Genomic DNA, 15600 nt, shown 5'->3' on the forward strand with positions numbered 1-15600 from the left:
TTTGCCACTCCATCCTAACAAGCAAAAGCCTAAACAGACTGAAAAAATAAACAACTCTTCTTAGATTCCTAAATGAAGTGTGGTCACAGGGCAAACCACTGTCCCCAAATTGGAGAGATTGAAAGGGTAACACAGAGAATCACAAGTTACTGAAGCAGAAACCCACAAGCTGAAATCACTGTGGTAACCAATGCCAGGACAGGGAAACCTGAACTGTAATTGACAAATTCCTCTCAGTGGGGACAAATCTGAGAGAGAAGAACTCCAGGGGAGCCCAGTCATGGGAAAGAAAACCCACACTTCTGTTGTGTTTTATCTCCTAGAGTTCTACCTGTTTCTCGCAGTGAATATCCGAGAAAAATCCTGTCATGCTCCCAGCAGGGAGAAAGGAAAAGGAACCATTTTCAAATATGCCAAAGCATTCTGTTCTTTATGCAAAGTCTGCTCCAGGAGAAAATTTTAAAGCAGAGCCTTAGGTTTTATCAGAGCCTAAATGCCTGGGGGGAAGGAAAATACCCAACTCGAGCCCACTCTAGCCATCCTGTTTCCACCTAAGTTAGAGGAAAGACTGAAAAGGCACATGTGAAGTTCACAGTCCAGTAGGAGAACCTCACTAAAACACTGGGAACTACATTATGTGTCAAGTTAAAATATTTTTTTTTACAGAAAACTTAAAACCACAAACAAAACGTCCAAAGTTTGGAAATTTTTAAGAAAACATTTCTAAAGACCTAATAGGTTAAAGAGGAAGTTATAATGCAAAAAGAAAAAGAAATATTGAGTCCTAATCATAGGACTATAGAACACTTCCCCTCTCCCCACACCTTAAAATCACTTAAAAGACCTATTTACAGCAGTTCCTTTTACTGAGCACATCATACTTAGCTATCAAGAAAAAACTTTAAGGCATAATAAAAATGTTTTTAAAAGTTTGAAGAGAAAAAAGAAAAAGAAAGTTTGAAGAGACAGAGCAAGTATCAGAACCAAACTCAGACAAGTCAGAGATGTGGACTTATGAGACCAGGAATTCAAAACAACTATGATTAATATGCTTAGTGCTCTATTGGATAAAGTAGACAGCATGCAAGAACAGACATGCAATGTAAACTGAGATGGAAATTCTAAAACAGAACCAAAGAGAAATGCTAGTGAGCAAAAATTCTGTAGCAAAAATGAGGAATGCTTTTGATGACCTTAATTCGTAGACTGGACACAGCTAAGAAAAGAATCTGACCTGAGGATATCTCAATAGAAACCCCCAAAACGGGGAGGGGTGAGGATTGAAAAACAAAACAGAATACTCAAGAACTGTTAGACAACTACAAAAGCTATAAATTATGAGTAACAGGAATAACAGGAAAAGAAAAAGATAAAAATAAAGCAACAGAAGAAATTGAATCAGTAATTAACAACCTCTCCAAACAGAGTACACCATACTGAAATGGGTTCACTGGTGTATTCTAGTGAACATTTAAGGAAGAAATTATACCAATTCTCTACTACCTGTTTCAGAGGCTAGAAGCAGAGGGAATAATTCCTAACTCATTTTCAGAGACTAGCATTACCCTAATACCAAAACAAAAGACATTACAAGAAAATTTCAGACCAATATTGCTCATGAACATTGATGCAAAAATCCTCAACAATGAACTACCACTACACATCTATTAGAATCCAAAATCTAGAACACTGAAAACACCAAATGCTGGTGAGGATGTGTAACAACAGAAACTCTCATTCATTGCTGGTGAGAATACTGCAGACACTTTGGAAGAGACATTGGCAGTTTCCTAGAAAACAAACATACTCTTATCAGCAATTGTGCTCCTTGGTATGTACCCAAAGGAGTCAAAAACTTATGTTCACACAAAAACCTGTACATAATTGTTTATAGTAGCTTTATTCATATTGCCAAAACTTGGAAACAACCAAGATGTCTCCTTCAGTAGGTGAATGTATAAATGGTGGCATATCCAGACAATGGAATATCATTCAGTTTTAAAAAAGAAATGTACTATCAGGCCATAAGAAGACATGGAGGAACCTTAAGTGCATGTTACTAAGTGAAAACAGCCAATCTGAAAAAGCTATATACCGTATGATTCCAACTACATGGCATTCTGGAAAAGGCAAAACTATGGAGATAGTAAAAAAAGATCAGTGGTTCCCAGGTAATGTGGGGACAAAGCAGGGATCAATACACAGAATAGAGGAATTTTAGGGCAGTGAATCTACTCTGTGTGACACTATAGTGATGCAACATATCATTATAAATTTGTTCAAACTCAGAACATACACCACCAGCAGTAAATCCTAATATGAACTATATAGACTCTGGGTGACAAAAATGTATCAATGTAGGTTCATCGATTATAAGATTATAACAAAAGTACCACTCTGGTAGGGGATGGTGATAATGAAGGAGGTGATGAATGTGTAGGGGCAAGGCACCTTCCTCTTAATTTTGTTATGAACTTAAAACTGCTCTTAAAAAATAAAGTCTTTAAGTAAAAAAATTAAAAATGTAAATATGAAACAAAACAAAACATTGGACCAAAGTGTTACTAAACCTGGGTTTACTTCCAATCCTGCTACTAACTAGCTGTGCAAGTCACTCACTTCCACTTCCTGGGCCCTAATTTACTTATCTGCAAAAGAAGAAAAATGGGTCTCATGACATCTAAGGTTTTTTCCTGTTCTAAATTTCTATGGATAATGCTAATTCTTTCTATTTTAAAGTTACAAATACCCTAAAAACCTATGTAGGGGCTTCCCTGGTGGTGCAGTGGTTGAGAGTCTGCCTGCTGATGCAGGGGACACGGGGTCGTGCCCCAGTCCAGAAAGATCCCACATGCCGCGGAGCGGCTGGGCCCGTGGGCCATGGCCACTGAGCCTGCTCGTCTGGAGCCTGTGCTCCGCAACGGGAGAGGCCACAACAGTTAGAGGCCCACGTACCGCAAAAAAACAAAACAAAACAAAACAAAAACCTATGTAGGATTTTCTATATCAGATCAAATAAAATGGAATATGGCCACACAGACACACATGGCCACACAGACATACATACAAAAGTATCTATGAAAATGAAAACAAAAAGATTAGGGAGTGACAAGTTTTGAAGATTTGCTTTTTAAACAGTTTAGTTCAGACATGATTGACTTAAACTGCTCATATTTAAAATATCCACTTAGAGTATCAAAACTAAAAGTTTCCTCCTGGCCTTTTAAATTTATCCTTCTCACCATATGAAATTACCCTACCTGCACATACTCTACTCTTTGTAATGGCTATTTTCAAATATATCCCAAAATGGAAAAGACTAGTAAGAAGTAATGATTCTGTCATTATTATTTCATGGTTGTTCTTATTCTCTATATCCCAATGCACTTAGTGGTTTATTTATAATCACAGACATCATGTCAATTCACATATAACCCCTTCAGGATGTGTTTCTAAAATGTAAAGGCCCTTATATAACTCCAATAACTTTGTTGCAAAAAATCAAAATACTTAAAATTATGATAAACTGTTGTAAGTGCTGAATTTTGTCAACTGTATTATTTGATGCAGATTGATTGCAATCTGGATACAAAATTTATCTTAGGCAATAATTAGGTGTGTCTTGCATGTTTTTTAACCTCTATGTACCACTTACCATTTTTTAATTCATATTATTCACTTGATGAAGCTGCTAAGCCATTTGTTCATTAGAATTTGCCACAATCTAAATTTGGTTTATTGAGTCTTTCAAAATGTTTAACATGCTCACTCTTCTTCCATATTTCCTGTACACAAGCTATGCTCAACATCATGAAATATCAGGGAAATGCAACTAAAACCACAGTGACATAATGCTATATATTTACTAAAAAAGTCAAAATTTTAAAAGCTAACCATATCCACTTTAGCAAGAATATGGGAGAACTGGAACTCTCATAGACTGCTAATAGGCATACAAAAGGAAACAATCATTTTAGAGGACAATTTGGTGTTTCTTAAAAAGTTTTATAGGGCCTTCCCTGGTGGTACAGTTGTTAAGAATCCACCTGCCAATACAGGGGACACAGGTTTGAGCTCTGGTCCAGGAAGATCCCACATGCCGCAGAGCAACTAAGCCCATGTGCCACAACTACTGGGCCTGCGCTCTAAAGCCAGTGAACCACAACTACTGAGCTCATGTGCTGCACCTACTGAAGCCCACGTGCCCTAGAGCCTGTGCTCTGCAACAAAGGGAAGCCACCGCAATGAGAAGTCCGCTCACCGCAAGGAAGAGTAGCCCCTACTCGCTGCAACTAGAGAAAGCCCACACAGCAATGAAGGCCAAATGAAGCCAAAGAAAATAAATAAAATAAATTTTAAAAGTTATATATTACCTACACTATGATTCAGGTATTGCATTTTGATGTGTTAACACAAGAGAAAGGAAATATGTCAATATGAAGAACTGTATCCAATTTCTGTACCACTTTTATTTGCAATAGCCAAAACTGGAAACAATTAGAACATCCATAAACAGACGAATAAATAAATAAATAGTGCTATAGCAATACAACACACTTTTCAATAACATAAAAAGGATGAACTACTCATGTAAGCACCATGAACTGCAAAATAAATATGCCACATGAGGGCACCCAAGGAAAAAAAAGAAAAGACTTTATGATTTCAATCATATAAAATTCTAGAAAATGCAAACTAATTTGTTATAACGAAAAGCAAATCAATGGCTGCTTGGAGGACAAAGAGGTTATTAAAGGATTATTAAAGGTAAGTATGGAGGTGACAGAAACGTTTATTATAATGATTGATGGTTTCATGGGTTTATATAGATATCAAAATTTATCAAATTTTATAGCTTAAATATAGATATTTACTGCATATAATTTATACTTATTAAAACTTTAAAAATATGATTCAACTTAAAATTCTGGATTTCCTACTCTAGAAAATCAGTTTTGGCAACCATACTGACTCAATGGGCAGGTTCAGCACTTGCCTCAGGGGCAGCAAAAATAAGTGAGAAATTTTTGAAGTGGAAACAAAGACTATTTCCACTTCATTCAACAGGGATACTGGATGGGTCAAAAATACCATATCACTAGACTAAGAATCTCTCTTCTCTCTATCCTTGTTTTCCTGTTTGCACAGCAATGGCCTTAGATGAACAGCCCAGAGAAGCCTCAGGAATCCACAAAACATTTTTTTTTTTTTTTTTTTGGTACGTGGGCCTCTCACTGCTGTGGCCTCTCCTGTTGCGGAGCACAGGCTCTGGACGCACAGGCCCAGCGGCCATGGCTCACAGGCCCAGCCACTCCACAGCATGTGGGATCCTCCTGGACCGGGACACGAACCTGCATCCCCTGCATCAGCAGGCAGACTCCCAACCACTGCGCCACCAGGGAAGCCCCACAAAACGTTTTGATAAGGCCTTCAGCTACACAGGATATACAGTTCTGGACGTCCTGAGAATTTCTGTACCTGCTCATCCTTCACAACCATAGTGACTAAACGTCGTGAGTGACCTTTTAAAAGAGGCACATTCTAACCATTATGTTGTAGTCTCCTCCACTCTCTATTAATCCAGTGTTTCTGTAACAATTATCACTTCCCTGGCCCCTTTAATCTTAAAACCATTGATGTTACCCTACAGAATTCAGGACATCAGGGCACATAGCTCTGCTGCAGGACCTGGGGAACAGATTTCCCTCAACAGTGCTGAGCATGATGAAATATCACCTGTGAACAAGAGAATAAGTTTATGTTGCTCTCAAAAGCACTAAAGGTTGTCACAGCAACCAGAAACAGCCCCCTCCTCAGTTTGAACTCTGAACTTACAAAACATCATGGCATGCCATCTAAAAATTAACACCACAAAGCCCTGCAGTCTTTCCTTGAAGGTTTTGAGCAGCAATGCAACCTAGGCCAAAACTGGAGAGGCATATTCTGTCATCATACTGTCCCTGCCGAGGCACACAGTTTGGGATCCTGACCAGAGCAGTTCATCTCAAGCCAACAAACCCAGTTTACAACAAACCACCCCATACAGTGAACAGAACCCCTAAGATTAATGGTGTCTTAAACAATAAGACCTTTATTATTATACAAACAAGAGCAATGGGAGGCAGACTGTTCCCCAGGCTGGTGACTTGGAGGCTGGAAAATCCCATCACTAGAGTCTCATGAGATCAATAATATTACTGAAAAATGTAGTCCATCTTTTCAAATCACCAACGGAGTCCTTTAGGCCAAAACTGGGTAAGGTCCATGATTTAACTCATAAGGGAGGAAAAAAAACTGGGAAAGACTAAGTGTTCAAGCTACTCATGAATCATCCCACAAGTGGGGGAGCACTGGGGTTTCCTTCCTAGGTTGGGTGAATGTTGCACACTATGGGCATCTGCCAGGTGGTTAGAGGTGAAATGACTTCTGCTACAGAACTGGCGGTGACATAAATCTGGCAAGGGCCCTGGACAGGTTAAAAAGTGCAATGCAGCTCCCACATACCTGGAATTTAAGTGGATGTTTGGATGTATCTGGTTCAATACAGGCAAATGGCATCTTCATAAGGGATCTCCTCCTGTGTTGTTGCACTGAACAAAGAAATCATATATACCTGCACATTGAAGGTAGTTCTCCCATTTGAAATCTGTGGTATCCCATGAGGTATGTTCTTCAGCGGAAGGCTTTCTCACACTCACTGAATTTATAAGTTATAAGGCCTTTCTCCACTGTGAATTCTCTGGAGTGTACTGAGGCTAGACTTTGGCCAAAGGATTTTCCCCATCTGCCATACTCATAAGGCTTTGCTCCAATGTGACACTATGGTGTTTTAGGAGTCTGGAGATGAATTTCCCACATTCAAGTGCACATAAAGCCTTTCTCCAATATGAACACTCTAGTGGTCACTGAAGTTGGACCTATGGGTAAAGGATTTCCCACATTCACTGCACTCATCAGGCCTTTAACCAGTGTGAACTCTTCGGTGTTTAATGAGGCTGGAGCTATGGCTAAAAGATTTTCCACATTCGCTGCACTCATAAGGCTTTTCTCCAGTGTGAATTCTCCTGTGTTTAATGAGGCTGGAGTTTTGAGTAAAGGATTTCCCACATTCACTACACTCATAAGGCCTTGATCCAGTGTGAACTCTCTGGTGTTTCAAGAGACTGGAGCTGTAAGTAAAGAATTTCCCACATTCGCTGCACTCATAAGGCCTTTCTCCAGTGTGAACTCTCCGATGTTGCAGAAGTGCAGAGCTTTGGCTAAAAGATTTCCCACATTCGCTGCACTTATAAGGCCTTTCTCCACTATGAACTCTATGGTGTTCAATGAGGCTAGAGTTTTGAGTAAAGGATTTTCCGCATTCACTGCACTCATAGGGCCTTGATCCAGAGTGAACTCTCTGGTGTTTTATAAGACTGGAGTGGTAGGTAAAGAATTTCCCACACTCACTGCACTCATAAGGCCTTTCTCCAGTGTGAACACTCCGGTGTTGAAGGAGTGCAGAGCTTTCACTAAAGGATTTCCCACATTCACTACACTCATATGGCCTTTCCCCAGTATGAATTCTCCGATGTTTAATGAGGTTGGATTTGTTGCTAAATAATTTTCCACATTCGTCACACTCATGAGGCCTCACTCCAGTGTGAACTCTCCGGTGTTGAATGAGGCTAGAGCTTTGCCTAAAGGTTTTCCCACATTCCCCACACTCATAAGGCTTTTCCCCAGTATGAACTCTCCAATGGTCATTGAGGCTGTAGCTTTTGCTAAAAGATTTCCCACATTCGCTGCACATGTAGCATTTTTCTCTAGTGGGGACTCTTTGGTGCTGAAAAAGCATGTGTTTGCAACTAAAGTCTTCAGTACATTCTCCAGAGTTATAATGAGTTTTCCCCCTGTGAAAGGCAGCTCCACACTCAGTTCCCCTGTTTGACTTCTCCCTGGTGTATGTGGACTCCCCATGGGAAAGGGACTTCCCTGACACAAAAAATTTGCAGTCTTTCATAAATGAGGCTCTGTCCATGTTGCTTCTGAAGCATTTCTCGCCAATGTTCTGCTTTTGGTGCTGAAGTTTTGCACTGAAATACAACTGCTGCTCCCATGCCCCAATATCATACAGTTTCTGCCTCTGGTGCTCAGTCAAGTGCAAAATGTCTCCCAAGTCCGGGCCGCATATCTCACAAAAATGGGCCTTTTGGGTGGACACACCTGCCTTGGGAGTACTGACCTGTGACATTCTATTTACAGAAATGCTCTGTTCAGGAGGTGCCTCTTCATCCTCTGCTCCATGCCAACAACCTGAAAGCAAGTAATGCTGGTGAAGTGCACATTGACTTTGGTCAGAGGGGACAGCTACTACAAAAGTGTGTGTAACAAACCTAGGAACCTGTCCATGGGATTGTTTGCAGGAGCAAGGAGTTGGTTCCAGTTGAGGATGGGGCTGCTTAGCACTACTGAGCTATAAAGATCACAGAATGGGAGAGGTCTCATGAGGTGAAGGACACAACCTTGTGGTGGACACAAAAAGAAGAGACAGCGTATGCAATTCCTTCTTCTACAAAGAACTTTGAAAAGGAACTTGTCTGCTGGTGACACATGAACACTGTATAAAAGGGTTGTGCCAAGACCCAAGAAAATACGACTATAGTAGGGCAGCTAGTCTTTAAGGACTGTTTAAGAATGTGTGCACACCTCATGAAACAATACATATGGGGACTTCCCTGGTGGTCCAGTGGTAAAGAATTGCCTTTCAATGCAGGGGACCCAGGTTCTATTCCTGGTCGGGGAACTAAGATACCACATGCCACGGAGCAAAGAAGCTCACACGCCACAACTACTGAGCTTGCGCGTCTCAATGAGAGAGAGAAAACCCACACGTCACAACTAGAGAGAAACCCATGTGCCGCCGCAACTAGAGAGAAGCCCGTGCGCCACAACGAAGACCTGACACAGCCAAAAATAAATAAATAAATAAATAAATTTTTTAAAGTTAAAAAAAAAAAAAGAATACATAGGGGCCAATGCAGAAAGCACTGCAGTTGGAGTAGTGAGAAAAACGGGTGAGAGAGGAGTCGAGAGATGTGAGGTTAACCTCAGGTTGGAAATTAAGAGTAGCAGTGACAATAGAGATGACGAATTGGCCAAGTGTCAAGAAAGGGGAAGGAAGACAGAAATGAAGTGTGGCCACTGGCATCAAAATTCTGGTTAAACACAGTAAGTTTCTGGCATGATTTGAATACGGCATTGTCATCATGCCCTCTATGTGCTACTATGCAGGACCAGGCTCCCTCTGAGTCATCTTGCTTGATTCATATACATACTGTGAACCTCTGTGGGCTCTCCAACCCAATCCCACTCCCTCACTGATCAAATACATGGCACCTTGATGATACAAGAAGCAAGGGATTCGATATCCTATGATAACCATAATGGAAAATAAAGAATTTTTTAAAAAGAATAATAATAAAAAAAGAACTGTTAAGTCAACAGGGAAGATAATGTTGGGCATGCTAAAGGAAGGAGAGGGAAGTGCACAAAACTCAGCCTAACGAACCACAGCACCAACCCAGGGAACTAAGGAAGGAAACAGTGCCCGTGGTCCTGATGTGAGGACAGACTGCTCCTGGGGAAAAAAGGAAGGGCAGAGACTAGTTCAAGGCACAGAGGCAGGTTTGACAGCCTTACCCAAGGAAGTTATAAGTGCCAAGTTCTCCAGCATCACGTTGTGGTACAGGCATCTCTGAGCATCATCAAGGAGATCCCATTCCTCCCAGGAGAAATACACGGCCACATCCTCAAAGGTCACACTGCCCTGGCAAGATGGAGACAGATGAAACCACAAACAGCCCCTTTCTCAGGGACAACAATCCATGCCCCATGCCCACCCTCCTCCCAAGCTCTCCAACTCAGAGGAGAAACCAGGCCCTGGCACCATTGGTGCCACTGTCTTCAAACGGTCCCATTGATCACTGGAACCAGCCATCAACAAGAGGTATGTTGGCAAGTAGGTATCTAAGCTGTGGACCTGGCATAGAGGGATCCACACACTCATGCCAGACTATTCCACTGGTGTAGCCAAGGTCACAAAAGTCTCAATACCAGGGCCCTGGGGTCATCAAGCATACTCCCTCTTCAAGTACGCATAATCCTTGAGACTGGATCCCACAGCCCATGCCTATGGTGGTCACCACCTCACTGTCCCACACCCCAGACTTCCAGACCTGTGTATTTAGCTGCTCACTTAATGCCTCCACTTAATGCTCTAGGAAACATCTCAGAAGCTCCTGATATCTCTGGGGAATATTACTCCTACTACCAACTTCCTCATCTCTGTTGATAGAGCTTCTATTCCCACACCTGCTAAAAAGACAAAACAAACAAACAAACAAAAAAAACAACCCTAGGAATATCCCTGAGTCCTGTTTTACTCCCTCATGGTTCACATCAGAAAATATAGTTGTCACTTTTAAAAACACACATCCAGAATCCAATCATACCTCCTAAACCAAGACTCTGGTCCACTGACTCTCACCTGGATTATGGCAGTAGCCTCCAAACCCATCTTCCTTACTCCTTCCTCTAACCCACAGTCTATACTTCATGCAACAGCCAGATGTAGCCAGTTAAGACGTTGGTAATACTACCTCCCTCCTCTGATCGAAACCTCCCATCAATCACCAACTTCTCAGCAGTCATTCCAGTCCTAATTACTGTCCCCTGATCTTTATTCCCACCTGAAAGAAAGGGGACTTTTCCTTTCCTGGAAATTCCCAGTTAAGTTTTACCTCAAGCATGTGCTACCAGTTTCTAGAATAACTTTTCACACCTGTTTACAATGGTTGCCAGAAACGGAAACACCTTCACATAACCCTGGCCTTAGGGTTTCTCCAGGGCTTCCAGACCCCAAACTGGGGGCACGGCACTTACGAGTCGCAAGAAACCACAATCCAGAGAACATGTGGGTGGAGGTCAGAGACAGTGAGGGAATGGGGCACCCTCCACTTGGCTGTGTTGTTTCCAAAAAGCACCTCTGCAGCCGTGGGAAACATGGAAGAAGCCAAGTCTTGAGGAATGAGTCTATGGCGGGGTTCGATGGGCTCAGACCTCCCTATACCCCTGCCTGACCCTGAAGACTGGGACTCAGGGTAGCTATTCAACCTCTGTTCCTCAGTGATCGGTTCTCCTTTTAACAGGTGTCCCTCCGCCTGTCACCCTTGCCCACGCCCCACCACCATCCCGGACACCGCGGCCTGGGCTGCGGGCACGTGAGCAAGCGCCCCGCACTCGGGGCTTTAGTCTGGCGCGGTGAGGGCGGTGAGGGCCGGAGGACGAGCGTTTACCTGAGGCAGGTTCCTCAGCGCCGCCGCCGCCATCGGACTCTGTGGGCGGAGCGGGGCCGGGAGAGGCGGGACGCAGGGACGGCGGACCCTCTCCTGGGCCTGGCACGGGGCCCCCGGGCGGCGTCGCCGAATTTCAGACCCGCCTCTATGCCGCGGAGACAGCCCCTCCTCTCGGACCTTCTCAATTCCGTCACCTCGAGATGGACCCACAATTCCCAAATCTCTCACACTGGTCAAACAAAACCAAGAGTAGCTAACATGGCCGCTGTGAAAAGGAAGCCAGAAGTTCCGCCCTGACATCATGCGGCCTCCTGTCTCTAAGCGTTCATTGGGTAGCGTTCCTGCCGCTCGATACTGAGCATTCTGGGTAATGTAGTCCCAACAGATCCACACACTGAGGAGACTGGACTTCCTGCTAGAAAGGACTAGCTTTGCCAGGAGGGGAGTTGGGAAAAGATATATCCAGGTGAGCTTCACCCCACCTTTAAAGGTATCATGATCCTATTTTTGCCAAATGCTCTCTGCAGCTGATCACCCAAGTGTTTGGAGACATATAATTTCGTACTCGGTGAAGATTGGCATGCTCCCAGAAGCTAAAAATACTATTTCAGGGAATTCCCTGGTGGTCCAGTTGTTAGGACTCTGGCTTTCACTGCTGAGGGCACGGGTTCAATCCCTGGTGGGGAAATTAAAATCCCGCAAGGCGCGGGGCACGGCACGGGGGTGGGGGTGGGGTGGGGTGGGGTGAGGGAGGGTGGGGAAGAGAGATTCAAACAAACAATTTCAGATGCCCCCAAAGGCTACAGAACCAAACGAACATATTTTTATAGAATCAGACACAAAATGTGTTTGTTAGCGGAAGCTAATAAACATTATCTTATTTCAATTCAAATTCATGCACTCCAAAGCATAAAGTTAGTTTTCCAGTCTATGTACATTTGGTCAGGGGCAAGAGAGAAAATACTCCAGATCGTGTTCTGTCAAGGAAGACAGAGGAAGTATATTGGGCCACCCTCAATCAGGAGCACAAAAATAGATCTAACAGAGCCTCTCCTTGACTAAACTTTAGTCATGACCCTCTAAGCTTTTTTTCTTTATTTATTTTATTTTATTTTTTATTTTATTAGACCCAGTCTTTGGGCCTTGTCCTCAAGAGCAAGAATTCTGCTAAGTGGGTTTGGCAAGAATTTCCCATCCTAAATGTCTGATAGCCACTGATATCTGATGAAATTTCCTCATCCCTCACCATCACACAGGTAATAACTGATCATACTGACCTACACCTTCTGGAAGAATTGTTTAGGTCAGTTTAGGAAGAATTTCCCTGCTCTCTTAGTAATTTTTTATCCACTGACACCACCGCCCTTCCTCCTTGGCTACAAATCCCAACTTTTTTACAAGCGTCTGAGTAATTTTTCTTTAACAGATCAGTCTGTGGTTTCCAAAGAAAACATCTCTCCTGCCTTTAGAGTCAATTATTCTGTCTAATACATTGAACAACACTTTTAACCATTTAATATCTCTTACTTGATACGCTGACATATATTCAGTTCCTTTTAGGAATCTACCATCAATCTCAAAAAGAGGACAATGAGAAACATGCTACTTTTACTGTACAATGGCTGCAGTGTTCACAGTTGGAGGATGTATACAAAGGGTACTCTTGCCCTGGAGATACTGGGAGTATCTTAAATTTACGATTTCATTGCTGGGAAATGATTATCATTTCTTTTTTGATGCAGGGACTGTTTGCATGAAGAACTGATGTTATCTCAGAAAAATAGTTGTAAAATGCAAATTACAAACAGCTATTCATAATGTCTATGTAGTGATTCAAAGTAGTAGCAGAAATAGTTTTGGTGAAACATCAGTGGATGATGGAAAAAGGTCAGGCCTCAGAGTTTTAGATGTGATGTCTGAGAAGACATAGAATTAAGCTGAGCCTATGACTACATGACTAGAATGGTCACTCTGAAGGTTTTATCTCCAAAATATGACTCTTCTTCATTCTTTTTTTAAATACTACCATTATTCTTTTTTTTAAATTAATTAATTAATTTTTTGTCTGTGTTAGGTCTTCGTTGCTGTGTGGGCTTTCTCTAGTTGCGGTGAGCGGGGGCTAATCTTCGTTGCAGTGTGTGAGCTTCTCATTGCAGTGGCTTCTCTTTGTTTCGGAGCACGGGCTCTAGGAGCATGGGCTTCAGTAGTTGCAGCATGCAGGCTCAGTAGTTGTGGTGCACGGGCTTAGTTGCTCCATGGCATGTGGGGTCTTCCCGGACCAGGGATCAAACCTGTGTCCCCTGCACTGGCAGGTAGATTCTTAACCACTGCGCCACCAGGGAAGTCCTGATTCTTTTATTCTTGAAATTTTTGAGCAATACCAGCATGGAAGGAGAGAGTTAAAGGAGACATTCAGAGTAACCAGAGTTGTAAAAATATACAGGGAAGCTGAGATGTCATATTTAGTCCCTGGTCTCACTAATGATCAATGAGCAAACAGTTGGTTTTAGGTATTTACTGTAGGTACATGGGAGACATTGGGCCATAACAGAGACAAAGAACCCTGAATTCATAGGAATTACATTGTACTCAAGGAAGAAAGACCAGAAACAGAAAAGACTAATTGTATAATATGTTATAATGTGGCAGACAAATTGGGAGAAGAAGGCAAGGTGAGTATCCTGAGAAGTACAGTATGGAGTATATTACACAGCACAGAAAGGGAAATATTTTTAATAAGAGGGCCTTTGAGAAAACACTTGAAGGACGTAAGAGATGAGCCCGCTGGGTACTTCTGCAATAAATTTTGGGGAGAAGAAGCAGGTGACCAGGCTGTTCAGTGGGTGGAGGCTACACAGGTCTCCTCAGCAGTGCAGAGTGAAGGACACCAGCCCAGCTGGCCATTCCTCTCCTTTGCTCACTGCAGAGACACTCAGGGCATGTGGGTAGAAAGTCTTGGCTCTGCCTCTCAGAGCTTGAAAATTTCCACTATGTTGAACTGGGGCCTGAAACCAGGCATGCTCACCTTTCCTAGAACCCTGATTTTCAGACTTTGATCCCAGGACCTTCACCATCAGTGTCACCAGGGGACTCATTAAAAATGCACATGGGGCTTCCCTGGTGGCGCAGTGGTTGAGAGTCCACCTGCTGATGCAGGGGACACGGGTTCGTGCCCTGGTCCGGGAGGATGCCAAATATCGCAGAGCGGCTGGACCCGTGAGCCGTGGCCGCTGGGCCTGCGTGTCCGGAGCCTGTGCTCCGCAACGGGAGAGGCCACAACGGGAGAGGCCACAACAGTGAGAGTACCACAAAAAAAAGAGGAAAAAAATGCACATGCTCAATTCTGAACCCAGACCTGAATGAGGCACTCTGTGGGCCAGACCAAAGAATTTGTGTTTTAACAAGCTTCCAAGTGATAATGATACATACTCAAGAAATATGTATCATTCTGCTGTGTATTCTGCAGAGACATATACCTGCATTTCTTGCAATTTACAGGTGTTCTGTCTAAATATGTAGGATTTTTTAGCTGAAGTTGGAAAAAAAACTGGATCAGTACATATTTGATTCCTAATATAAGAAAAGTATAAAATGTTTTGTAGTGTTTATGAAGATGTCCTACACTATATACAATTATAAAATAGAATGTCATAAGTGTCAGATAATTAAACCTCTTGGAGGAAAAACAAAGCTTGTAGTATAGGATCAGTTTAGGATTGCTTCTGCACATGGATTGCTATCTGTGTGTTATCTATATGTTAAAATATAGTCCTATACAAGCTGCTTTTCTTAGTAAAAATAAAGTCATATTTCATATAAAGATATGCACTTTGCTTTTCTCACTTAACTGTGTATCTTGGAGGACTTACCTGGTGGCGCAGTGGTTAAGAATCCACCTGCCAGTGCAGGGGACACGGGTTCGAGCCCTGGTCCGGGATGATCCCACATGCCGCGGAGCAGCTAAGCCCGTGTGTCACAACTACTGAGCCTGTTGTGTTCTAGAGCCCACGAGCCACAACTAATGAACCCGCATGCCACAACTGCTGAAGCCCGTGCGCCTAGAGCCCATACTCCACAACGAGAAGCCACCACAATGAGAAGCCCGCTCACTGCAAGGAAGAGTAACCCCCGCTCGCTGCAACTATAGAAAGCATGAGCGCAGCAACAAAGACCCAACGCAGCCAAAAGTAAATAAATAAAAAAATTTATTTAAAAAAAAAAAGCAGGGAAAAGAGATGAGACTCCATATGTAAGAGCATTTATA

The 15600-nt window shown here is 42.7% G+C and overlaps 2 protein-coding genes across 5 annotated transcripts in view; both read right to left on the minus strand.

The window, feature by feature from the left end:
- Positions 1–15600, minus strand: part of LOC115848016 (zinc finger protein 551) — a 97889-nt gene that overhangs the window by 52883 nt on the left and 29406 nt on the right. Inside the window, exon 4 of one of the 4 annotated variants that reach the window (XM_070044363.1) lies at positions 9683–9808. The exons of 1 other annotated variant lie outside the window; for it this stretch is intronic. In XM_070044363.1, the coding sequence (XP_069900464.1) occupies positions 9792–9808 (17 nt within the window). In that variant the 3' untranslated portion in view covers positions 9683–9791. Of the gene's footprint in view, positions 1–9682; positions 9809–11475; positions 11566–15600 lie in introns of those variants that run through there. 2 more of the 4 variants (XM_070044365.1, XM_070044364.1) reach the window with 2 other exon arrangements.
- LOC115848007 (zinc finger protein 154-like) lies at positions 4452–12039 on the minus strand. The gene is made up of 3 exons (XM_030848293.2): positions 11337–12039; positions 9682–9808; positions 4452–8295 (listed from the first exon to the last, which is right to left on the minus strand). The coding sequence occupies exons 1-3, from the start codon at positions 11637–11639 to the stop codon at positions 6962–6964; spliced, it is 1764 nt and encodes a 587-aa protein (XP_030704153.3). The 5' UTR covers positions 11640–12039; the 3' UTR covers positions 4452–6961.

This window comes from Globicephala melas, chromosome 19 (genome assembly GCF_963455315.2).
Source record: "Globicephala melas chromosome 19, mGloMel1.2, whole genome shotgun sequence".
In the NCBI taxonomy this organism is placed as follows: domain Eukaryota; kingdom Metazoa; phylum Chordata; class Mammalia; order Artiodactyla; family Delphinidae; genus Globicephala; species Globicephala melas.